Genomic DNA, 27,971 nt, shown 5'->3' with positions numbered 1-27,971 from the left:
ATTAATCATAATCTTTACGCAGGTAAAAAAAACAAAAACGCAGAAAACGATCAGTCAAAGTTGACCAACTTCTCGGTTTATGTCCACAACCTTGTACTATCCAGGTAAGAGGCATGCTTTATGATCGAGAATTAACTTTTACCAACTCAGAGGAGATGCAGCAGCTCACCTGCTCAGTATGTCAATACAGAAGCATTAACTAGTTAGCTCTCTGTGGTCAATGCGCCTCTAAAAGTAGTCCTTTTACTGTAACGTTAGCCTTATTATAACAATATGGCTGATACTTGGTTTGTATAACTGGTCACGAGATGTCAGTGACCAGATTTTGGAATTTTTGATTGTTCATAATTAATCACAGGTGATGACTCGCATTGCATAATTAAAATTTGCTTAAAAGAAGACCCAAATATTTGTACACAAATGCAATGTTATCCAAACAACATTTTTAAACGTTTACTTGAATGCATGTCATTTATTTGCACAAAACGTGGTAAGCTTTATCTAAAGTTCTTTTCAGGCTGTACTTTGGAGTGAAATTTGCCAGCGAGCACACCAGTCATATCTTTACGGACGTATGCATTGATCTGATCACCAACCATATAGCGGATAAGGTAAAAGATTTTGTTGGGGTCAAAATAAATTGCATGAATAATATAAGTATGTACAAGATTAAAATTATATGATGGGTAATCAATCACATGAGTTAACTCCTAAATTTTGACAGCCCTAATATATACACATGATAATATATATATATATATATATATATATATATATATATATATATATATATATATATATATATATATATATATATATATATATATATATATATATATATATATATATATATATATATATATATATATATATATATAGCGCCCTAGTGTGTGAGTGTGAATGTTGTCTGCCTATCTGTGCTGGCCCTGCGATGAGGTGGCGACTTGTCCAGGGTGTACCCTGCCTTCCGCCCGAATGCAACTGGGATAGGCTCCAGCAACCCCCGCGACCACAAAAGGGACAAGCGGTAGTAAAATGGATATATATATATATATATATATATATATATATATATATATATATATATATATATATATATATATATATATATATATATATATATATATATATATATATATATATATATATATATATATATATATATATATATATATATATACACATATATATATATATATATATATATATATATATATATATATATATATATATATATATATATATATATATATATATATATATATATATTTACACACATATATATATATATATATATATATATATATATATATATATTTACACACATATATATATATATATATATATATTTACACATATATATATATATATATATATATATATATATATATATATATATATATATATATATATATATATATATATATATATATATATATATATATATATATATATATATATATATATATATATATATATATATTTACACACACACATATATATATATATATATATATATATATATATATATATATATATATATATATATATATATATATATATATATATATATATATATATATATATATATATATATATATATATATATAACGTGTGTATATATGTATGTTTCTATGTATATGTAAATACTGTATGTATGTTAATATGTATGTATGTATGTATGTGTATATGCATATGTGTTTGTATATAGACATATATGTGTATATATATATATATGTATATATATATAGTGGAACAAAATTTGTATATGAAAACAAGCATCAAATAATTATAGTTGCATGTTATTCATACATACCAAGTTTTCAGAAAGAATCCAGTAACAAACGTGTCCGCATCATTACATTTACTGCGTCGTTAGCTTAAATCAGTGAACTTTTATGGCCAGTAGGTGTCACTTAAAGACAGCATGAGTCTTTCCTTACGGTTAATATTGTAAAATTATGCAACTTTTGTCTGTAAACATATACGATTTCTGTTTTTTAGCATTCTTTCACACATTAAAATCACATCACCACGTCGTCGTCGTCTCCCCCCCCCCCATGCTTTGGCTTCTGGTGGAAAAAGTTTGGACACCCCTGCTTTAGGGTATCTTATTTGGCATTGCAGCCGCCTCGCTCACGCGGACGCAAATCCAAGCGGTTCCAGCGGAAGTCACATTTATTTTATGATGGGGATCCCACATTGATTGGTACTGAGGAGGGGAGGAGGATGGAGATGGAGAGAGAGAGAGAGAGAGAGAGAGAGAGAGAGAGAGAGAGAGAGAAGGTCTGCAGTCTGATCCTGGCGTCACACACCGAGCAGCGTCGACGCCGTCAGACGCCGCACTGATCATCCCGCAGCCTGGGAATAAGCAACACTTTGCTCTTGAACGCAACAAGGTCGCATCATCCCCGCTGCACACGGACCTTCCGCTCGAGAACTTTCGCCTCTTTTTTTAAATTTTTTTTTGGATTTTATTTTGTATTCCTTCCTTTCTTCCCTCCTTCCCTCTCCCTCCTTCTCTCTCTCTCTCTCTCTCGCTCTCTCTCTCTCTCTCCAACGTGGATTATCATCACGCCTGCGCTCATGGTGACTGTCTGGAGACGGAGCGTGTCTTCGGGAGCTGCGTGGAAACTCCAAGGAGGGATGCTCTGCGGGCTTTGACGTGCGTGCACGCCGCGGGGGCAGAGCGGAGCGTCGTGATTTTAGGTGGAGTAGAGACCAGCCCCCCCTCCTCTACAAATATACATCTCTCTAGGGCACGCCTGACATGGTTCAGTCCAGCGACGAGATCCGGACTTCCTCCATACGTTGGGATTTTCCGAGCGTCTGAGATCCACGATTGCTGAGAAGAAGCTTTTTTTTTTTTTCCTTTTTTTTCTCCCCCCCCCCCCCCCCCATCCCTGTCTCCCCCGCCATGGACGCCGCTCAGAGTCGGGACGGGGCCGCCGCTGCACCCGAGAGGAGACCGGAATGCGCGCGTAGCCGGCGGGATGCGGACGGGCTCGGGTTGGCAGCTCTCCTGAGAGGGGCCCGGTGGAGCCGGGTGATGCTCGTGCTCTACGTGGGTCTACTGAGCGCCTCGGCGAAGGGTGAGTTATCCCCCCCCCCCATCCCCCACACGCCCCCACGCCCCTCCTCCTCCTCCTCATCTCCTCCTTCAGCTGCAGAAGAGCTGGAGTCATGCAAAATGCAGCAGCAGCCTCCTCACGCCGCCGCCGCCTGCATGCAAATCAGCAGGAGCGCGCGTAAAGACGCATGAGCCTTCCCATGCTAAAAGTTGTAATCTCCGGGGCTAACTGTGTTAATATGCATTATCATTACCAGGAATGCGTAAGAAGACCAAGTTGTTTAATGTCCGAAATATCTGCGAGTGTGGGTTCAATCCCCCACTTTCCCGCCTCTTCGTTTCTAACGCAACAGATCGTTAACAATAAACCGCTCCTTTAATTTATTCCGCAGATAAATGGACAAAAAGCTCCCAACTTCTGGAGCGAGATATTCCACTGGTGAAGGTGTGTACTCCCCACCCACCCGACGGCCAACACGTGTGTCGTCGAGCGTCCCGGGTTGTAAAGGCGCGCAGTTGCCCCATCCCCCCGTCGAGTGGCACCAGAGCCCCACGGAGCGACTCGGCAAAAATTAATGATTTAATAAGAAAAAGAAAAAAAGGTGCATGAAAGGTATTCATTTGTCACCTGGTGACGGCTCCCACGAGGCGCGCGGATTGAGATGCGTCAAGCGATCCCGCAGGACGCCATCACTCAATAGGCGGCAATCAAGCCTGGAGCGAAGGCGAAGACGCTGAGGGGCTGGAGGGGACATGTCTGCTTGGAGAGAGCGCCAATGTACGCACGCCCGGCTTATTATTTGTTATTTTATTCATATATAAATATGATCGTGATGCAACCTGCAGTAATGCTTTCAATCATCTGTTATGCACACGCGCCGGGACACGTTGGCGTCTGCACCGTCACGCAGGAAGTAGCGGTCGGAGTTGGAAAACTGCCGCCGTGGAACAAAGAGTTGGGGGCCGCGACGCACTGATGGCTGACCTGAGGGGCCACTTGTAACCGTCAATCCGCGTCATAGCCTCGTGTTTTGCTGTGTGTGTGTTTCGCTAACACATTCATGGTGACTTCCTTTGAAGTCAAGGTGACAAGCAGATAACGTGCACACAAAAAATATACGCAAATTATTTTTGCATGATCCGATATTAGTGTTAGAGTACATGAAGGACATTGTTTTGTTTTGTTTTTTCAAAAATTGAAAGAACAAAATAAATGTAGCCAAAAAGTGCTCTACTATTTACAGCCTTTCGCAGGCGAGATTAAAAGACAGGGCTGGCCACATTAAAAGATGTAGCAGGCCACATTAAAAGATGTAGCAGGCCACATTAAAAGATGTAGCAGGCCACATTAAAAGATGTAGCAGGCCACATTAAAAGATGTAGCAGACTAAATTACAAGATGTGGCAGAGTAAATTAAAAGATGTGGCAGGCCACTTTAAAAGATGTAGCAGACTACATTACAAGATGTGGAAGACTAAATTAAAAGATGTGGCAGGCCACATTAAAAGATGTAGCAGGCCACATTAAAAGATGTAGCAGACTACATTACAAGATGTAGCAGACTAAATTAAAAGATGTGGCAGGCCACATTAAAAGATGTAGCAGGCCACATTAAAAGATGTAACAGGCCACATTAAAAGATGTAGCAGGCCACATTAAAAGATGTAACAGGCCACATTAAAAGATGTAGCAGGCCACATTAAAGGATGTAGCAGGCCACATAAAGATGTAGCAGGCCAAAGTAAAAAGATGTAGCAGGCCAAATTAAAATACGTAGCAGGCCAGATTAAAATACGTAGCTGGCCACATAAAAGATGTAGCAGGACACGGTAAAAAGATGTAGCAGGCCATTTCAAAATATGTAGCAGGCCATTTTAAAATATGTAGCAGGCCACATAAAGATGTAGCAGGACACGGTAAAAAGATGTAGCAGGCCAAGTTAAAATATGTAGCAGGCCATTTTAAAATATGTAGCAGGCCACATAAAGATGTAGCAGGTCACATTAAAAGATGTAGCAGGCTAATTTAAAAGGTGTAGCAGGCCACGATAAGGGATGTAGTCGATAAGGGATGTAGCAGGCCACTTAAAAGATGTAGCAGTCCACATTAAAACGGTGGCAGGCCACATTAATATATGTGGCAGGCCACATAAAAGATGTAGCAGGCCAATTAAAATACATAGCAGGCCAATTAAAATATGTAGCAGGCCATATTAAAATACGTAGCAGGCCACTTAAAATATGTAGCAGGCCACTGTAAAAAGATGTAGCAGGCCACGTAAAAGATGTAGCAGGCCAATTTAAAAGATGCAACAGGCCATTTTAAAATATGTAGCAGGCTAATATAAAAGGCGTAGCAGGCCACGACAAGGGATGGAGTCGATAATGGATGTAGTAGGCCACTTTAAAAGATGTAGCAGGCCAATTTTAAAGGTGTAGCAGGCCATTTTTAAACCATGTGGCAGGCCAGTTTAAATGGTCTGGTGGACCAAATTAAAAGATACGGCAGGCCAATGTAAAATATATAGCAGGCTACATAAAGTGCCGGATCACGATAAATGAATTGCTGATTTGACGAGGTGCTGGACCTCAAGTATGTGGTGGGCCGACTTGAATGACGTGGGGGACAACATAAATTGACGCGCCAAATCACATTAAAAGACCTGGCGGGCCAAGTTAAATGACGTGCTTAACCTCGTAAAACGATGTGGCGGGCCAAAATAAATTATATGGCAGGTTACGTTAAAATATGTAGCTGACCACTTTACAATATATAGCTGGCCACCTTAAATGGTGCGGTATACCAAATTAAAAGACGTGGCAGACTAAATTAGAAGCTGTGACAGGCCACAATTAGATGTGGCAGACTGAATTAAAAGATGTAGCAGACTAAATTAAAAGATGTGGCAGGCCACTTAAAAGATGTGGCAGACTAAATTAAAAGATGTGACAGGCCATATTAAAAGATGTAGCAGACTAAATTAAAAGATGTGGCAGGTCACAATAGGATGTGGCAGACTAAATTAAAAGATGTAGCAGACTAAATTAAAATATGTGACATACTAAATTAAAAGATGTGGCAGGCTAAATTAAACAATGGAGCATACTAAATTAAAAGATGTAGCAGACTAAATTAAAAGATGTGGCAGGCTAAATTAAACAATGTAGCAGACTAAATTAAAAGATGTAGCAGATTGAATTAAAAGATGTGGCAGGCCATTTTAAAATATGTAGCAGACTAATTTAAAAGATGTGGCAGGCCAACTTTAAAGATGTCGCAGACTAAATTAAAAGATGTAGCAGACTAAATTAAAATATGTGGCAGACTAAATTAAAAGAGGTGGCAGGCCACATTAAAAGATGTGACAGACTAATTTAAACAATGTAGCAGACTAAATTAAAAGTTGTATCAGACTAAATTAAAAGATGTGGCAGACTAAATTAAAAGATGTATCAGACTAAATTAAAATGATGTGGCAGACTAAATTAAAAGATGTGGCAGGCCACAGTAATTGACGTGCTGAACTGCATAAAATGATGTGGTGGGTTGAATGAAATAGAGGGGCAGGCCAATACAAAAGATGGGAGAGGAATACATTAAATGACATGCCGAAACGCATAAATGATTCTTTAAATGACGTGGCGGGCCACATTAAATGATGGTGCCTGCACCCTTGAGTTTGACACTTGTGTATGAGAAAGAGTGCTAAGTATGATTTAAGTGCAGTTAAACACAACCCCAATCCTCCTGTGCATGATGCTACACTAGTTAGACACAACCCCAATCCTCCTGTGCATGATGCTACACTAGTTAAACACAACCCCAATCCTCCTGTGCATGATGCTACACTAGTTAAACACAACCCCAATCCTCCTGTGCATGATGCTACACTAGTTAAACACAACCCCAATCCTCCTGTGCATGATGCTACACTAGTTAGACACAACCCCAATCCTCCTGTGCATGATGCTACACTAGTTAAACACAACCCCAATCCTCCTGTGCATGATGCTACACTAGTTAAACACAACCCCAATCCTCCTGTGCATGATGCTACACTAGTTAGACACAACCCCAATCCTCCTGTGCATGATGCTACACTAGTTAAACACAACCCCAATCCTCCTGTGCATGATGCTTCACTAGTTAAACACAACCCCAATCCTCCTGTGCATGATGCTACACTAGTTAAACACAACCCCAATCCTCCTGTGCATGATGCTACACTAGTTAAACACAACCCCAATCCTCCTGTGCATGATGCTACACTAGTTAAACACAACCCCAACCCTCCTGTGCGTGATGCTACACTAGTTAAACACAACCCCAACCCTCCTGTGCGTGATGCTACACTAGTTAAACACAACCCCAACCCTCCTGTGCATGATGCTACACTAGTTAAACACAACCCCAATCCTCCTGTGCGTGATGCTACACTAGTTAAACACAACCCCAATCCTCCTGTGCGTGATGCTACACTAGTTAAACACAACCCCAACCCTCCTGTGCGTGATGCTACACTAGTTAAACACAACCCCAACCCTCCTGTGCATGATGCTACACTAGTTAAACACAACCCCAATCCTCCTGTGCATGATGCTACACTAGTTAAACACAACCCCAATCCTCCTGTGCATGATGCTACACTAGTTAAACACAACCCCAATCCTCCTGTGCATGATGCTACACTAGTTAAACACAACCCCAATCCTCCTGTGCATGATGCTACACTAGTTAAACACAACCCCAATCCTCCTGTGCATGATGCTACACTAGTTAAACACAACCCCAATCCTCCTGTGCATGATGCTTCACTAGTTAAACACAACCCCAATCCTCCTGTGCATGATGCTACACTAGTTAAACACAACCCCAATCCTCCTGTGCATGATGCTACACTAGTTAAACACAACCAAATTCATCCTGTGCATGATGCTACACTAGTTAAACACAACCCTAAATCCTCCTGTGCATGATGCTACACTAGTTAAACACAACCCCAATCCTCCTGTGCGTGATGCTACACTGGTTAAACACAACCCCAATCCTCCTGTGCATGATGCTACACTAGTTAAACACAACCCCAATCCTCCTGTGCATGATGCTTCACTAGTTAAACACAACCCCAATCCTCCTGTGCATGATGCTACACTAGTTAAACACAACCCCAACCCTCCTGTGCGTGATGCTACACTGGTTAAACACAACCCCAATCCTCCTGTGCATGATGCTACACTAGTTAAACAGAACCCCAATCCTCCTGTGCATGATGCTTCACTAGTTAAACACAACCCCAATCCTCCTGTGCATGATGCTACACTAGTTAAACACAACCCCAATCCTCCTGTGCATGATGCTACACTAGTTAAACACAACCCCAATCCTCTTGTGCATGATGCTACACTAGTTAAACACAACCCCAATCCTCCTGTGCATGATGCTACACTAGTTAAACACAACCCCAATCCTCCTGTGCATGATGCTTCACTAGTTAAACACAACCCCAATCCTCCTGTGCATGATGCTACACTAGTTAAACACAACCCCAATCCTCCTGTGCATGATGCTACACTAGTTAAACACAACCCCAATCCTCCTGTGCATGATGCTACACTAGTTAAACACAACCCCAATCCTCTTGTGCATGATGCTACACTAGTTAAACACAACCCCAATCCTCCTGTGCATGATGCTACACTAGTTAAACACAACCCCAATCCTCCTGTGCATGATGCTTCACTAGTTAAACACAACCCCAATCCTCCTGTGCATGATGCTACACTAGTTAAACACAACCCCAATCCTCCTGTGCATGATGCTACACTAGTTAAACACAACCCCAATCCTCCTGTGCATGATGCTACACTAGTTAAACACAACCACAATCCTCCTGTGCATGATGCTACACTAGTTAAACACAACCCCAATCCTCCTGTGCATGATGCTTCACTAGTTAAACACAACCCCAATCCTCCTGTGCATGATGCTACACTAGTTAAACACAACCACAATCCTCCTGTGCATGATGCTACACTAGTTAAACACAACCCCAATCCTCCTGTGCATGATGCTACACTAGTTAAACACAACCACAATCCTCCTGTGCATGATGCTACACTAGTTAAACACAACCCCAACCCTCCTGTGCATGATGCTACACTAGTTAAACACAACCCCAATCCTCCTGTGCATGATGCTTCACTAGTTAAACACAACCCCAATCCTCCTGTGCATGATGCTACACTAGTTAAACACAACCCCAATCCTCCTGTGCATGATGCTACACTAGTTAAACACAACCCCAATCCTCCTGTGCATGATGCTACACTAGTTAAACACAACCCCAATCCTCCTGTGCATGATGCTTCACTAGTTAAACACAACCCCAATCCTCCTGTGCATGATGCTTCACTAGTTAAACACAACCCCAATCCTCCTGTGCATGATGCTACACTAGTTAAACACAACCCCAATCCTCCTGTGCATGATGCTTCACTAGTTAAACACAACCCCAATCCTCCTGTGCGTGATGCTTCACTAGTTAAACACAACCCCAATCCTCCTGTGCATGATGCTACACTAGTTAAACACAACCCCAATCCTCCTGTGCATGATGCTACACTAGTTAAACACAACCCCAATCCTCCTGTGCATGATGCTTCACTAGTTAAACACAACCCCAATCCTCCTGTGCATGATGCTACACTAGTTAAACACAACCCCAATCCTCCTGTGCGTGATGCTACACTAGTTAAACACAACCCCAATCCTCCTGTGCGTGATGCTTCACTAGTTAAACACAACCCCAATCCTCCTGTGTGTGATGCTACACTAGTTAAACACAACCCCAATCCTCCTGTGCATGATGCTTCACTAGCTTGAAACCTTCTTTTGCCATCAATCCCATGATGTTGTGTTAGCGGCTAAAGAGCAACGCCGTCAAACTAGCGGCCCAGGAGTAATTGACGAGTGTTGGTCGACATGGCCTCAAATCTACACTGCGATACATATTGCAGCCTCCTGCGATAACGACGTGCATGACGATACTTCTACGTGATAATAATCGAAGCATTTCAAAATCTGTCATTTCCGCTTTTGTCATTTTCCCTTCATTATTAATCTACTTGCTAATTGACTGTCAATATCTGCTCACTTCCTGTTTCAATGTTCCATCCACACGTCTGGCAAAATGGAATTATCGCTTAGTCTTACTTTAGTTTTTGGTGATACTACAAACGATTTGGGCCGATACTGTGATTATTAGTTGATTTATTATTTTGAGCAAAATAACTGAACACAAGTAAAACTGACGACATTGTTGGCCCTTTTTTCCGGAATTGTAAAATCAAACTTTTGGCACGTAATAAAAGCAATGCTTACAGTATTAACATGTTTTGGGGCGCAACAAAATACTGAACTGACTAGCCAACACACCATAAACTAAACACTAGGGCCATCTAGCGTCTGGGACTTACAACTGTGATCGAGACTCAGAAATGTTATGATAAAATAATACAGCAGTTATAATAATTTTTACATGTTGCAATAAAAAAAAAAAAAATTAAAAAAAAAAAACCTTAATAGTGTTATACTACAAACGATTTGGGCTGATACTGGTGCATATGTTCAAGATCATTGATTATTAATTAAAATATTATTTTGAGCAAAATAACTGAACACAAGTAAAACTGACTACATTATTGGCCCTTTTTTCCTGAGTTGCACAATCAAACTTTTGGTGCGTAATAAGTTCAATGCTTACAGTATTAACATGTTTTAGGGCGCAACAAAAGGCTGAACTGACTAGCCAACACACCATAAACTAAACACTAGGGCCATCTAGCGTCTAGGGACTTACAACTGTGATCGAGACTCAGAAATGTTATGATAAAATAATACAGCAGTTATAATAATTTTTACATGTTGCAATAAAAAATAAAAATAAAAATAAAAATATTAATGGTGTTATACTACAAACGATTTGGGCTGATACCGGTGCATATGTTCAAGATCATTGATTGTTAATTAAAATATTATTTTGAGCAAAATAACTGAACACAAGTAAAACTGACTACATTATTGGCCCTTTTTTCCTGAGTTGCGTAATAAGTTCAATGCTTACAGTATTAACATGTTTTAGGGCGCAACAAAAGACTTAACTGACTCTCCAACACACCATAAACTAAACACTAGGGCCATCTAGCGTCTAGATCGAGACTCAGAAATGTTATAATGAAATAATACAGCAATTATAATAATTTCTATATGTTGCAATTAAAAAATAAAAAATAAAAAATAAAAAACTCTTAATAGTTTGATACTACAAACAACTTGGACCGATACGGGTGCATATGTTCAAGATAATTGATTATTAATTTTGTTTTCAGCAAAAGAGTGCTAAATAACTGAACACAAAGTAAAATCAACTACGTTATTGGCCATTTTTTCCTGAATTGTTAACAAAAAAAGGACAAAAAACTTTTTTTTTGTTGTAAATCATCGTTGTGTCGACCATATACTGATACTGTACTTGGTATAATTACTGTCGATATGTGTGTCTCGATCCGCCCATATCTTGATGGTTTTCAATGTTTTCTGGTATCCTCCTATGGAGTGTAGTGTAGCATCTTCCTTGCTCTCGAGTCCTCCAGTGATAATGGTACTTGCAAGGAATGTAGATCATTAGATCATTGATTTAGAAGCTGTCATAAACATGGATTATGGCGATATAACGATGGCGTTAAAAAGCTGGGTCCTGTGTGAGAGACTTTTGGCTACTTTTGGCTACCTTGGTCAGCGACTCCCTTTCAGCACCACGGACAGCTCCTTGACGCTGACACAGAAGCAAGGCGCTCTTTGGAAATGTGGTGTTGGGCCAATTGTTGTGCAGGCGTAATTAGACACGGTCCCACTCCGATAAGATCTGATCAGGATCCCGCGTCCGGGTTTCACACTAAATTAGGCAAATTCAGGACGTTTCATGGAGACTTTACTGATATGAGACCATTTTACCACGCAGCGAGTGAGAGCGGAGATGAAAGTGTCAATTTTTGCTCATTAACGTGATTGGAAAAATGCAAAATGTCATACCATGAAGACAGTGTGTTCATTGAAGTATTATTTTCTGTAAAAAAAAAGTAATGTCTTGCATTGCTTTGTAAATCCCTTAAATTCTGCCAGGTGGCCAATTTCTGTGACAATTTAAAGGCACACACTGTAAAAAAAACAAAAAAAAACAACATAGTTTTTACATACAAATTCTAGTGACTTTTTTTGTTTACTGTAAAATATAAAATTTTATTTTCAAGCCATGAATTATTCTAACTTTATAAAAAAAAACAAAAAAAAAACGTATGACTTATTTTTACAGTACAATTCTTGCACTTTGTTTTTTTACATTGCAACTTAATGAGGGGTTTATGCATTTATGGTCCTTTAGCCAAATAGCTAAAACTAGTATGCATAGTATTTAAACTAGTATTTACTAGTATTCCCCCCCCCCCCTCCACACCCCTGATTGTAAATAATGTAAATAATTCAATGTGATTATCTTGTGTGATGACTGTATTATGATGATAGTATATATGATAGTATATATCTGTATCATGAATCAATTTAAGTGGACCCCGACTTAAACAAGTTGAAAAACTTATTCGGGTGTTACCATTTAGTGGTCAATTGTACGGAATATGTACTTCACTGTGCAACCTACTAACAAAAGTCTCAATCAATCAATATATCTAAAAAAAAAAAAAAAGGCTTTTTAAAAAACAAGGGTTTTCAAGCCTTTTTTTAAATCCACAGTCTGTGGTGCTCTCAGGTGGTCAGGGAGAGCGTTCCACAGACTGGGAGCGGCGGAGCAGAAAGCCCGGTCTCCCATTGTTCCTAGCTTTGTCCTCGGAGGTTGGAGGAGGTTAGCCTGTCCGGAGCGGTGGTGTCGTGTGGAGGATTTGGGGGTGAGCAGTTCTTTGAGGTAGAGGGGGGCAGTTCCATGGAGGCACTGGTGGGTTAGTAGGGAGACTTTGAATTCAATCCTGAGTGGAACAGGAAGCCAGTGAAGGGACTTGAGAGTTGGTGTGATATGGTCATATTCCCGCACTCTCATCAGGATCCTAGCAGCACTATTCTGTATGTATTGCAGCTTCTGGATGTTCTTGCTGGGGATCCCCACAAGAAGTGCGTTGCAGCAACATTAACTCAGGAGACACTTTCACCAACAAAACAAAGAAATAAAACAATTTGTGCTGATTTTTTTTTGGTTTTGTTTTTATGAATAAAAATGAAGGCAGGAAAAATGACGACCGAGCGGCGCAGTGATCGTGACGGCGAATGAGTGAGAAGAGAGCATTTCCACGGGAAGTTTGGGATGTCTACTTTTTATTTGACACAATGCTAAACTAAGTAAAAAAAGTAAGGCGTGATTTCGACGTAGTCACATTATTGGCCGTTAAAACTTAATCCGCCGTTAAACGCAGAATAACAAGGAAATTGACATGAATGTGAGTGAAATGTCGTCGTCGTGAGGAGAAGGAACATTTGTTTGGGAAAATATTGTGTCCACTAGCGCTCGTTTATCCGCGACACACACTGAAGTAAACAATGTTAAAGTTAAAGTACCAATGATTGTCACACACACACTAGGTGTGGGAGCAGCGAGCAGCAGCAGTGGCCGCGCCCGGGAATCATTTCTGGTGCAGGTGGAGGAGGTCACTAGAAACGGCCGCGCCAAAGCTAGCTGGAACAATCCACACACCCGCAACACATCTCATCTGCTTGTGTTGTTGTGAACGACATCACGGATGTAACAGCCGTGTACAAACAGTGGTCGCGTATTTACAACAGCAGCACGGCACACTTCCCCCGCCCTTCACAATAACAGCGCGGCGCGCCACATCCGGTCAGACAACGTTAACAAAATAACGGTTTCAAAAGTGAATAAATGTGAAGATTTTTGCATTGAATTAATTTGGTAAAATAAGTTAATCATATTGTTTGTGTACACTAATTTATATATGGGTTTTTTACAACTATATTTTAGGGGATGGCGTGGTGCGGTTGGGGGAGTGGCTGTGCCAGCAACCTGAAGGTTCCGGGTTCGATCCCCACTCTAGACCAAATTAGTCACGTCTGTTGTGTCCTTGAGCAAGACACTTCACCCTTGCTCCTGATGGGTGGTGGTTAGCGCCTTGCATGGCAGCCATCAGTGTGTGAATGTGTGTGTGAATGTGGAAATAGTGTCAAGGCGCTTTGAGTGCCTTGAAGGTAGAAAAGCGCTTTGCAAGTATTTATTTTAAATCGAGTTTTGGTGCTACAAGAAATATTCATGTTTGAATAATCCTGACTACAATATCACTCTAGGGTTGTACGGTATACCGGTACTAGTATAGTATCGCAGTACTAATGAATCAAAAAACGGTACTATACTCTGTTTGAAAAGTACCGCTTCGCCTTATTTTTTTTTACAAGCATGACGCCGCGTCGTGACATTGCTAGTTTTACGAGCAGCATTTTCGGCAGCGCACACACACAGAGTACTTACAAGCAGACACAGTGTGTAGACAGAAACGGGAGAACGGACGCATGTTGGCTCAAAAAGTAAAGATAAAGGTGAAGTTATAACACTGAAACACCCTCAGGAAGAGGTGCTTTAAGACATGGCCAGCTAGCTAGCGGCTAACGTCCATCCGCAGTGTTTTGGCTACTTCTAAATCACTAATCCTCGCCTCCTTGGAGACAAATAAAATAAGTTTCTTACAAATAGTATTATCACTGGAGGATGAGGAATAGCTGAACATGCTTCACTACACACCGTAGGAGGATACAATAGCTCACCGGCGTCACAATGTAAACAAATGCCATGGGTGGATCTACACCTGACATCCACTGTAATGATACTAAGTACAAGAGCGTATCTAGTCGATACTACTATGATTACATTAATATTTTTATCGTCGCAAAATCGTTTTTCCTTTTTTAAAAATTCATAGGTTTATAAACTCAGGAAATATGTCCCTGGACTCATGAGGACTTTGAATATGACCAATGTATGATCCTCTAAGTACCTGGTATCGGATCGATACCCAAACTTGTGGTATCATCCAAAACTAATGTAAAGTATCCAAACAACAGAAGAATAAGTGATTATTACATTTTAACAGAAGTGTAGATAGAACATGTTAAAACAGAAAATAAGCAGATATTAACAGTAAATGAACAAGTAGATTAATTATCCATTTTTACAGCTTGTCCTTTATAATGTGTACAAAATAATAGGTGTATAAATGACACAATATGTTACTGCATACGTCAGCAGACCAATTAGGAGTCTTTGTTTGTTTACTTACTACTAAAAGACAAGTTGTCTAGTATGTTCACTATCTTATTTAAGGACTAAATTACAATAATAAACATATGTTTCATGTACCCTAAGATTTGTTGTTAAAATAAAGCCAATAATGCCAATTTGGGGTCTCCTTTATTTAGAAAAGTACCGAAATACACTTTGGTGCGGGGACAACCCTTTATCACTCCAAATAACTGTGATTGCCGCGATGCCGCAGCCCTCCCGCGAGGTCACTCCACCACTCAAGTGTTGACAAGCAGCTCATTTGCTGGTGCAAAAGAGCCTCCGAGTGTGTCCTCAAATGTTATCTTTTTTGTCATCCCTGTTCCCACCTGCTGGTGGGTCGCCCCTCTTCCTCCCCCTCCTCCTCCTCCTCGTCATCCGTCTCCAGATGGCCTGAGTTCTGTCGCCGCGCTTTGTCACACTAATCTCAGCCACCACGGTGACTCACACACACACTTACTAATTCATGCACGCTCGCACACTCTCCCCGAAAATATTCCTAAATGCATCCGTGCAGCCGTTTGCGAGCGTGCGCAGGCTCATTGACTTTTACTCACACAAAACGCGCCCAAAAGAAAAAAGGTCCCTAGTCCCAAAGTCGGACGTGCCTTTTTGATGAAACGTCGCACACAATCGCCCCTCCTCCGTCTCCCCTCTTAAGCACTAAACAATGGTGTTTGACTTTCATGGCTTCCGCAGTAACATCGGGGTATTTCTTTTATTAAATATTATGCACGGAACGCTCACACGCCGGAACTCTCTCTGTCTGGAGGCTCCGGTTGTAAAGCCCATTGACGGGAGACAAAGTGAATAAAAGCTTCGACTTGCGATGCGGTTTTAAGTGCAGCATTAAGTCCAACGTGCATAAGGCACTCTGGGCAAGTAATCACACATTCGCCAACGCCTCCGCGTGTGACCCGCCTGGTTCCGTCCAGAGGCGTTGAATTGCTGGGTTGCATGTGGCGTTTGTTTTGGATTCGCGCGTCGGCCATGCAGTTTGCGCGTAGCATTAAAAAACGAGCGAGAGCGAGTTTGAGCAAAAAATTCCAACCGTTTGAAATTGAGTGATAGAAATGTAAACAAAAGTAAATAACGAGTAATGTACATTTTGGAAGTTTGTATAAACTGTTATAAATAAAAAATGGTATAGTGCACAAACCTTCTCTTGTTGCACAATGAGATGTAAGCATTGGATCATCAAAACAAAAACAATGAATACTGTAAATTTTGGAAGTTTGTATAAACTATTATAAATGAAAATAATATAGTGTACATAACACGTTACGACTATCAAGCGTGAGTGTGCAAAATTAGCTAAAACAGTAAGCATGCTAACATTTAGCATGGGTCAACTACCAAGTTATAAGACTGAGGCGTTTGGCTGCAAAACTGGCTCAAAATGTTGGCATGCTACCGTTAGCACGCTGCTGTGAGCATGCGTCAACTACAAAGTTGTATGACTAGGAAGCGTATACGTGCAAAATGACCTTGAACGGTTCACATGCTAACAGTTAGCATGTGTCAAATACTAGGTTATATGACTCTGAGGCGTTCGACTGCAAAACTGGCTCAAAATGTTGGCATGCTACCGTTAGCATGCTGCTGTGAGCGTGCGTCAAATACAGAGTTGTAAGACTATGAAGCGTATATGTGCAAAATGACCTTGAACGGTTCACATGCTAACAGTTAGCACGTGTCAAATACTAGGTTATATGACTGTATAAACTATTATAAATAAAAATGGTATAGTGTACAAACCTTCTCTTGTTGCACAATGAGATGTAAACATTGGATCATCAAAACAAAAACCGAGTACTGTAAATTTTGGAAGTTTGTATAAACAATTATAAGTGAAAATAATACAGTGTACATAACATGTTACGACTATGAAGCGTAAGTGTGCAAAATAAGCTAAAACAGTTTGCATGCTAACAGTTAGCATGTGTCAAATACTAGGTTAAATGACTCTGAGGCGTTCGGTGGATAAAAGAGGAGGGTTGCATGTAACGTCAAATCCATTTTTCTTCTTTACGGCTAAATTGACACGACGGGCAAGCAGTTTGAGCGTATCATTAAAACGAGCGAGAAATGAGCAGAAAATGTCGTATTGCTGTTCCAACCGTTCGAAATTGAGTGATAGAAAAGTCAAACAAAAATAAATAAAGAGTAATGTACATTTTGGAAGTCTGTATAAACTATTATAAATAAAAATGGTATAGTGTACAAACCTTCTCTTGTTGCACAATGAGATGTAAACATTGGATCATCAAAACAAAAACCGAGTACTGTAAATTTTGGAAGTTTGTATAAACTATTATAAATGAAAATAATTCAGTGTACATAACATGTTACGATTATGAAGCGTAATTCTGCAAAATAAGCTAAAACAGTTTGCATGCTAACAGTTTGCACGTGTCAAATACTAGGTTGTATGACTCTGAGGCGTTCGGTGGATAAAAGAGGAGGGTCGCATGTGACGTCACATCCATTTTTCTTCTTCACGGCTAAATTGACACGACGGGCAAGCAGTTTGAGCATATCATTAAAACGAGCGAGAAATGAGCAGAAAATGTCGTATTGCTGTTCCAACCGTTCGAAATTGAGTGATAGAAAAGTCAAACAAAAATAAATAACAAGAAATGTACATTTTGGAAGTCTGTATAAACTATTATAAATAAAAATGGTATAGTGTACAAACCTTCTCTTGTTGCACAATGAGATGTAAACATTGGATCATCAAAACAAAAATAACAAGTACTGTAAATTTTTGAAATTTGTATAAACTATTATAAATGAAAATAATTCAGTGTACATAACGACTATGAAGCGTAAGTGTGCAAAATAAGCTAAAACAGTTCGCATACTAACAGTTAGCACGTGTCAAATACTAGGTTGTATGACTCTGAGGCGTTCGGTGGATAAAAGAGGAGGGTTGCATGTAACGTCACATCCATTTTTCTTCTTCACGGCTAAATTGACACAACGGCCAAGCAGTTTGAGCGTATCATTAAAACGAGTGAGAAATGAGCAGAAAATGTCGTATTGCTGTTCCAACCGTTCGAAATTGAGTGATAGAAAAGTCAAACAAAAATAAATAACGAATAATGTACATTTTGGAAGTCTGTATAAACTATTATGAATAAAAATGGTATAGTGTACAAACCTTCTCTTGTTGCACAATGAGATGTAAGCATTGGATCATCAAAACAAAAATAACGAGTACTGTAAATTTTGAAAGTTTGTATAAACTATTATAAATTAAAATAATACAGTGTACATAACATGTTACGACTATGAATCGTAAGTGTACAAAATAAGCTAAAACAGTTCGCATGCTAACAGTTAGCACGTGTCAAATAATAGGTTGTATGACTCTGAGGCGTTCGGTGGATAAAAGAGGAGGGTTTCATGTGACGTCACATCCATTTTTCTTCTTCACGGCTAAATTGACACGACGGCCAAGCAGTTTGAGCGTGGCATTAAAACAAGTGAGAAATGAGCAGAAAATGTCGTATTGCTGTTCCAACCGTTCGAAATTGAGTGGTAGAAAAGTCAAACAAAAATAAATAACGAGTAATGTACATTTTGGAAGTCTATATAAACTATTATAAATAAAAATGGTATAGTGTACAAACCTCTTGTTGCACAATGAGATGTAAGCATTGGATCATCAAAACAAAAACAATGAGTACTGTAAATTTTGGAAGTTTGTATAAACTATTATAAATTAAAATAATTCAGTGTACATAACATGTTACGATTATGAAGCGTAAGTGTGCAAAATAAGCTAAAACAGTTCGCATGCTAACAGTTAGCATGTGTCAAATACTAGATTAAATGACTCTGAGGCGTTCGGTGTATAAAAGAGGTGGGTTGCATGTGACGTCACATCCATTTTTCTTCTTCACGGCTAAATTGACACGACGGCCAAGAAGTTTGCGCGTGGCATTAAAACGAGTGAGAGTGAGTGTCGAGTTTGAGCAGAAAATTTCATATTGCTGTTCCAACCGTTCAAAATTAAGTGATAGAAAAGTAAAACAAAAATAAATAACGAGTAATGTACATTTTGGAAGTTTGTATAAACTATCATGAATAAAAATGGTATAGTGCACAAACCTTCTCTTGTTGCACAATGATATGTAAGCATTGGATCATCAAAACAAAAACAATGAGTACTGTAAATTTTAAAAGTTTGTATAAACAATTATAAATGAAAATAATACAGTGTACATAACACGTTACGACTATCAAGCGTAAGTGTGCAAAATAAGCTAAAACAGTTTGCATGCTAACAGTTAGCATGTGTCAAATACTAGGTTATATGACTCTGAGGCGTTCGGTGGGAAAAAGAGGAGCGTTGCATGTGACGTCACATCCATTTTTCTTCTTCACGGCTAAATTGACACGACGGCCAAGCAGTTTGAGCGTAGCATTAAAACGAGTGAGTGTCGAGTTTGAGCCGAAAATGTCGTATTGCTGTTCCAACCGTTCGAAATTGAGCGATAGAAAAGCAAAACAATAATGAATAAGTAATGTATATTTTGGAAGTTTGTATAAACTATTATAAATAAAAATGGTATAGTGTACAAACCTTCTCTTGTTGCACAATGAGATGTAAGCATTGGATCATCAAAACAAAAAATAATGAGTACTGTACATTTTGGAAGTTTGTATAAACTATCATAAATTAAAATAATATAATGTACATAACAGTTAGCATGGGTCAACTGCCAAGTTATTAGACTCTGAGGCGTTGGGCAGCAAAACTGGCTCAAAATGTTGGCATGCTACTGTTAGCATGCTGCTGTGAGCATGCGTCAAGTACAAAGTTGTATGACTTTGAAGCATATATGTGCAAAATGACACATGCTTACAGTTAGCATGTGTCAAATACTAGGTTATATGACTCTTTCTGTGTTTCTCTACTATATCAGTAGTGTTTGAGAGCAGAATTAAACTTAAAGAGATCACATTAGTTTGGTTTTATTTTGTGGTTGCTAAAAATATACGCCATGTTACATCGTAGTAATAAATATTGTGATTGTTGGTCCGATCCACCGTATTTTCTTTCTCGATTTTCATAACAGAAACTAAAAGCTTAGTTGTTGTTGTGCATGAAAGCCAAGTGATTTATTGGACAACAGATGATCACATTATAGTGTCATTGGTGATATTTGTTAGCATCGAGAAAATATAGTATTAAAAAAAGTAGATGACTACATCTAACATCATATACTGAATCTTGATATCGCTAGTAAACATTGCTGAACAACAGGCACATCTACAGCTAAATATTTAGACAACATTTCAACTTCACAGCATAAAAACAACTGCAGACACGAATTGTCGATGAGACCAATATTTGTAGCGGGAAATCAACTGCAAACATCCTTTTTTTCTCATTAGCGTCACGATCACAGCAGCACGGCACTCATGTCAATCAAATATGTTGCTTAGTGATGCACGAATAGGTTCAACTTTGTCTTTGATAACGTTTAATTTGTAAGATCCCTCAGATGTAGATGTTCTTCTTTAAATACCCTAAAGTGTCAAGTGGAGTGAGGTAGGAGGAACCTCTTGGTGATGATGAACCGTTTCAATTTTTGGGAAAATATCATTCTTAAGAGTGTAAAAATCCACTCCGTCCCATTTTAAATATGTTTTCATAATCACTTATATACTGGCCTCTAAACCTTTCAAAATAAGACTAAATCTGATTCAGGTAAATAAACAGTAGCCTAACGGGGCTTAGACCATCGGGTCACATGACTGGGGGCGGTATAGCTCGGTCATGCCAGCAACTTGAGGGTTCCAGGTTCGATCCCCTGCTTCCGCCATCCTTGGGCAAGACACTTTACCCACCTGCTCCCAGTGCCACCCACACTGGGTTAAATGTAACTCAGATATTGGGTTTCACTATGTAAAAGCGCTTTGAGTCACTAGAGAAAAAGCGCTATATAAATATAATTCACTTCACTTCGACTGCATCCCACCTATTGGGTGCATTTCTACACTATATTTGACATTTAGATTTATTCTCATCCACCAACCTATTTTTGGCCCTATTTTTGATGCTTATGTAGTGAGTCTTAGTCTGCGTTGTGTAGTTTTTTAAATAAAATACACTTCACCATGCCGTCGTTTCACTATTTATTGGTAACCTGTGTTGGAAACACAAAACACACACACACACACACACACACACACACACACACACACACACACACACACACACACACACACACACACACACACACACACACACACAGGTCTCAGCTATCTGGCGGACTGATTTCTGCTCCTTCCAACTCAAAAGTCCGAAGCGAGAGGGAGTAAACAACCGAAAAAACAGCAAAGATACTTCCCGCACAGGACATCCGGTTCTTCAAAAATAAAAGCGATACTTCAAAATAAAATATAACACCCTGTCTAGTTTATAATATAGCGCAACAACATCACACTATTACTTTTACATGTCCAATTTAATGTACCACATACATTTTAGTTTTTTTTTTGTCATTTACTAACATAATTATCATTGAAAATGTAATGTACAATTATATACTAAAAAAATTAAAAATGGCCACGCCTTCCTGTGTTGTCATGTCAAACATATATTTTCTCGCTGGCTACGAATAAATGAATAAAAGAACTATAACTAACAGAGTTCGGATTGTAATCATCCAAATATGATTAGCGGCAACGTAGTAATTTTGTTTCGACCCTGTTTTGTTAATATTGTTGTGGGTTTATGGCACTTTTTGTATTATTGTTCGGGTTCCCGTCGGACGGGTTTTCACGAGACACACTTCCTCTTTTGTGTGTTGCGATTGCTGATAAGGAAACAAAGTCAGCTCCATCTTTGGACACTCCTTCGACTCCGATCCTTACACGCCTTAAAGGCCTACTGAAATGATTTTTTTTTATTTAAACGGGAATAGCAGATCCATTCTATGTGTCATACTTGATCATTTCGCGATATTGCCATATTTTTGCTGAAAGGATTTAGTAGAGAAAATCGACGATAAAGTTCGCAACTTTTGCTCGCTGATAAAAAAAAGCCTTGCCTGTAGCGGAAGTAGCGTGACGTCACAGGAGCTAGTATTCCTCACAATTCCCCGTTGTTTACAATGGAGCGAGAGAGATTCGGACCGAGAAAGTGACGATTACCCCATTAATTTGAGCGAGGATGAAAGATTCGTAGATGAGGAACGTTACAGTGAAGGACTTGAGAGGCAGTGATGGACGTATCTTTTTTCGCTCTGACCGTAACTTAGGTACAAGCTGGCTCATTGGATTCCACACTCTCTCCTTTTTCTATTGTGGATCACGGATTTGTATTTTAAACCACCTGGGATACTGTATCCTCTTGAAAATGAGAGTCGACAACGCGAAATGGACATTCAGTGCCTTTTATCTCCACGACAATACATCGGCGAAATGCTTTAGCTACGAGCTAACGTGATAGCATCGTGCTTTAACTGCATATAGAAACAAAATAAATAAACCCCTGACTGGAAGGATAGATAGAAAATCAACAATACTATTAAACCGTGGACATGTAAATACACGGTTAATGCTTTCCAGGCTGGCGAAGGTTAACAATGCTGTGCTAACAACGCCATTGAAGCTAACTTAGCAACTTAGCAACCGGACCGCACAGAGCTATGCTAAAAACATTAGCTCTCCACCTACGCCAGCCAGCCCTCATCTGCTCATCAACACCCGTGCTCACCTGCGTTCCAGCGATCGGCAGAAGGACGAAGGACTTCACCCGATGCGTTTGGCGGCCCGGAGACGTAGGAAGTCAAGGTGAGGTCGCCGGCTAGCGCGTCTAGCGCTCCAACAAAGTCCTCCTGGTTGTGTTGCTGTAGTCCGCTGCTAATACACCGATCCCACCTACAACTGTCTTCTTTGCAGCCTTCATTGTTCATTAAACAAATTGCAAAAGATGTCCAGAATACTGTGGAATTATGAAATGAAAACAGAGCTTTTTGTATAGGATTCTACGGGGTACCATAACTTCCGTCACTCGGACTTCGTCACGCGCATACGTCATCACGTTTCAGCCGGATATTTCCCGGGAAATTTTAAATGTCACTTTATAAGTTAACCCGGCCGTATTGGCATGTGTTGCAATGTTAAGATTTCATCATTGATATATAAACTATCAGACTGCATGGTCGGTAGTAGTGGCTTTCAGTAGGCCTTTAATAACGTTTCATTAAAAAAAACAAAAAATGCGGAATTGCTATTTTCACATGCCTGGAATAATTGATCTTCTTGTTAAACTTTCTCAGGACCCTGTTCCCATGTTTTAGAAAAAAGTTGCAAGATTCCAAAGCAACAAGCACAACACACGACTTTTGACGGCTTTTTTATAGACTGTGTTGCCCACAGTGCGATGTAGGGTTGTACGGTATACCGGTACTAGTATAGTATCGCGGTACGAATGAATCAAAAACGGTACTATACTCTGTTTGAAAAGTACCAGACGCCTCGTCACGTCATGACATTGCTGGTTTTACCAGCAGAGGAGCATGTTCGGCAGCACACAATCACTGAGTGCTTACAAGCAGACACAGTGTGTAGACAGAAAAGGGAGAACGGACGCATGTTGGTGTAAAAAGTAAAGATAAAGGTGCAGTTATAACACTGAAACACCCTCAGGAAGAGGTGCTTTAAGACTGCAGTCGGCAGTGTTTTAGCTACTTCTAAATCACTAATCCTCGCCTCCATGGCAACAAATTAAGTGAGTTTCTTACAAGTATCATTATCACTGCAGGACGAGGAATATCTAAACATGCTTCACTACACACCATAGGAGGATACAATAGCTCACCGGCGTCACAATGTAAACAAATGCCAAGGGTGGATCTACACCTGACATCCACTGTAATGATACCAAGTACAAGAGCGTATCTAGTCGATACTACTATGATTACATCGATATTTTTTAGCATCATAAAATCTTCTTTCGTTTTAAAAAATGTATATTGTAAGTGTGTGAATTATATTTATATAGCGCTTTTCTCTAGTGACTCAAAGCACTTTTACATAGTGAAACCCAATATCTAAGTTACATTCAAACCAGTGTGGGTGGCACTGGGAGAAGGTTTTTAAAGCGTCTTGCCCAAGGACACAACGGCAGTGACTAGGATGGCGGAAGCGGGGATCGAACCTGGAACCCTCAAGTTGCTGGCATGGCCACTCTACCAACCAAGCTATACCGCCCCGGTATTATGTTTATAAACTCAGAAAATATGTCCCCGGACAATGTGTGATCCTGTAACTACTTGGTATCGGATCGATACCTAAATGTGTGGTATCATCCAAAACTAATCCAAACAAGAGAAGAATAAGTGATTCTTACATTTTAACAGAAGTGTAGATAGAACATGTTGAAACAGAAAGTAAGCAGATATTAACAGTAAATGAACAAGTGGATTAATAATCATTTTTTTTTACAGTTTGTCCTTTATAGTGTTGACAAAATAATAGGTGTATAAATGACACAATATGTTACTGCATACGTCAGCAGACTAATTAGGAGTCTTTGTTTGCTTACTTACTACTAAAAGACAAGTTGTTTAGTATTTTCACTATTTTATTTAAGGACTAAATTGCAATAATAAACATATGTTTCATGTACTCTAAGATTTGTTGTTAAAATAAGTTAAGTTAAAGTACCAATGATTGTCACACACACACTAGGTGTGGTGAAATATGTCCTCTGCATTTGACCCATCCCCTTGTTCACCCCCTGGAAGGTGAGGGGAGCAGTGAGCAGCAGTGGTGGCCGCGCCCGGGAGTCATTTTTGATGATTTAACCCCCAATTCCAACACTTGATGCTGAGTGCCAAGCAGGGAGGTAATGGCATTTTTATAGTTTTTGGTATGACTCGGCCGGGGTTTGAACTCACGACCTACCCATCTCAGGGCGGACACTCTCACCACTAGGCCACCGAGTAGGTTTATAAAGCCAATAATGCCATTTTTTGTGGTCCCCTTTATTTAGAAAAGTATTGAAAGGTATCGAAAAGTATCGAAATACATTTTGGTAGCGGTACCAAAATATCGGTATGGGGACCACCCTAGTGCGAGAGTGTTCTGTTCACCTGTGGTGGTCCACACGGCGCTGGTTTCTTCCGTGTGTGAGCAGCTCCATCATGGCTGCTGTCACACGGCAGCTGCAGGTAAAAGTCAATCGGTCTGCAGCGTATGGACGCTGACGTCTAGATTTAGAATCTTTTCTTTCCTCCACCTTGTCAGACAAGGGAGTTTGCTGTAAGTCCTCCCAAAGAGAGGGACTGACGTGGATGCCCTGGCTGTCGTGCGGAGATGCAAAGCTCCGACAAAGGCTGCTTTTATCAGGATGTAACGATCCAGGAGATTAGACCCAGGGCAGGTTAGCTGTCCTTGCTTGTCCTCGTCTCCTTGCTTCCCTTTACATCCCACCTGGTGGAAATCTGTCTGAAGTTCTTTCGCTCTTTTGTGGGGGCAATAGTGCCCATAAATATACCTTAATATCAAACGTGCATAAATGGTTCAGTTCAACTCAGAATTAGAGATGTCCGATAATATTGGTCTGCCGATATTATCGGCCGATAAATGCATTAAAATGTAATATCGGAAATTATCGGTATCGGTTTTTTTATTATCAGTATCGTTTTTTTGTTTTTGTTTGTTTGTTTGTTTGTTTGTTTGTTTATTAAATCCACATAAAAAACACAAGATACACTTACAATTAGTGCACCAACCCAAAAAACCTCCCTCCCCCATTCACACTCATTCACACAAAAGGGTTGTTTCTTTCTGTTATTAATATTCTGGTTCCTACATTATATATCAATATATATCAATACAGTCTGCAAGGGATACAGTCCGTAAGCACACATGATTGTGCGTGCTGCTGCTCCACTAATAGTACTAACCTTTAACAGTTAATTTGACTCATTTTCATTAATTACTAGTTTCTATGTAACTGTTTTTTTATTGTTTTACTTTCTTTTTTATTCAAGAAAATGTTTTTAATTTATTTATCTTATTTTATTTGATTCATTGTTTTTAAAAGTACCTTATCTTCACCATACCTGCTTGTCCAAATTAGGCATAATAATGTGTTAATTCCACGACTGTATATATCGGTTGATATCGGTATCGGTTAATATCGGTATCAGTAACTAAAGAGTTGGACAATATCGGCATATCGGATATCGGCAAAAAGCCATTATCGGACATCCCTACTCAGAATGTATTAACATTGTCTGAAATGTATTTGTTCCTATTGTTGCATGTGGCAGAACAGATTTTACTGCATAGCATTAGTAAAATACTTTGTTTTTTTATCCCCCTCCTAGTCCTAAAATGGGTTTAAAGGCCTTTATATCCTACAAAAAAGGGTCAGCTAATTTTGGAAAACAATACTTAACATGTTATGTACACTATACTATTTTTATTTATAATAGTTTATACAAACTTCCAAACTTTACAGTACTTGTTATTTATAATTGTTGTTTTGATGATCCCAAGCCTACATCTCATTGTGCAACATGAGAAGGTTTGTACTCTATACTATTTTTATTTATAATAGTTTATACAAACTTCCAAACTTTACAGTACTCGTTATTTATAATTGTTGTTTTGATGATCCCAAGCCTACATCTCATTGTGCAACATGAGAAGGTTTGTACTCTATACTATTTTCATTTATAACAGTTTATACAAACTTCAAAAATGTACAGTACTCGTTATTTATTTTAGTTTTTCTATCCCTCAATTTTCTGCATTAACTATGCATATTCTAAATATTCTATATATTTTACAATTTCAATTAGGCATGCACAATATTTGTTTTTCTAGGTAACTTCCTGCATAAATGATTCAGCTCAACTCAGAATTGATTAACATTGTCTGAAATGTATGTTTTCCTATTGTTGCATGTGACAGAGCATATTTTACTGCATAGCATTAGTCAAATACTTTGTTCCCGTTTTTTTTTTTTTTTTTGTATCCCGCTCCTAGTCTTAAAATGGGTTTAAAGGCTTTTATATCCTACATAAAAAGGGTCATCTAATTTCGGAAAACAATACATAACATGTTATGTACACTATATTATTTTCATTTAAAATAGTTTATACAAACTTCCAAACTTTACAGTACTCGTTATTTATTATTCTTGTTTTGATGATCCAATGCTTACATCTCATTGTGCAACTTGAGAAGGTTTGTACTACTATTTTCATTTATAATAGTTCATTCAAACTTCCAAAATGTACATTACTCGTTATTATATTTTCTATCACTCAATTTTCTGCATTATCTATGTATATTCTAAATATTGTATATATTTAACTATTTCAAATAGGCATGCACAATATTAGTTTTTCTAGATTTCTTCCTGCATAAATGGTTTAGTGCAATTTAGAATGTATTAACATTGTCTGAAATTTTTTCTTTCCTCTTTTTGCATGTGGCAGAACAGATTTTACTGCACAACATTAGTCAAATACTTTTTTCCCGTTTTTTTTTTTTATCCCCAACCTCATCCTAAA

At 39.1% G+C, this 27,971-nt stretch overlaps 1 protein-coding gene across 1 annotated transcript in view; it reads left to right on the top strand.

Annotated features, from left to right (window-relative positions):
- The first annotated feature begins 2,918 nt into the window (after positions 1-2,918).
- The window catches only part of csmd2 (CUB and Sushi multiple domains 2), a 691,992-nt gene continuing 666,939 nt past the window's right edge, over positions 2,919-27,971 (top strand). Inside the window, exon 1 of the mRNA XM_062030117.1 lies at positions 2,919-3,092. Within this exon, the coding sequence (XP_061886101.1) occupies positions 3,050-3,092 (43 nt within the window). The 5' untranslated portion in view covers positions 2,919-3,049. The remainder of the gene's footprint in view (positions 3,093-27,971) is intronic.

This window comes from Entelurus aequoreus, linkage group LG20 (genome assembly GCF_033978785.1).
Source record: "Entelurus aequoreus isolate RoL-2023_Sb linkage group LG20, RoL_Eaeq_v1.1, whole genome shotgun sequence".
In the NCBI taxonomy this organism is placed as follows: domain Eukaryota; kingdom Metazoa; phylum Chordata; class Actinopteri; order Syngnathiformes; family Syngnathidae; genus Entelurus; species Entelurus aequoreus.
The sequence above is the reverse complement of the archived record's forward strand: the minus strand, read 5'-3'. Positions and strand labels throughout refer to the sequence as shown.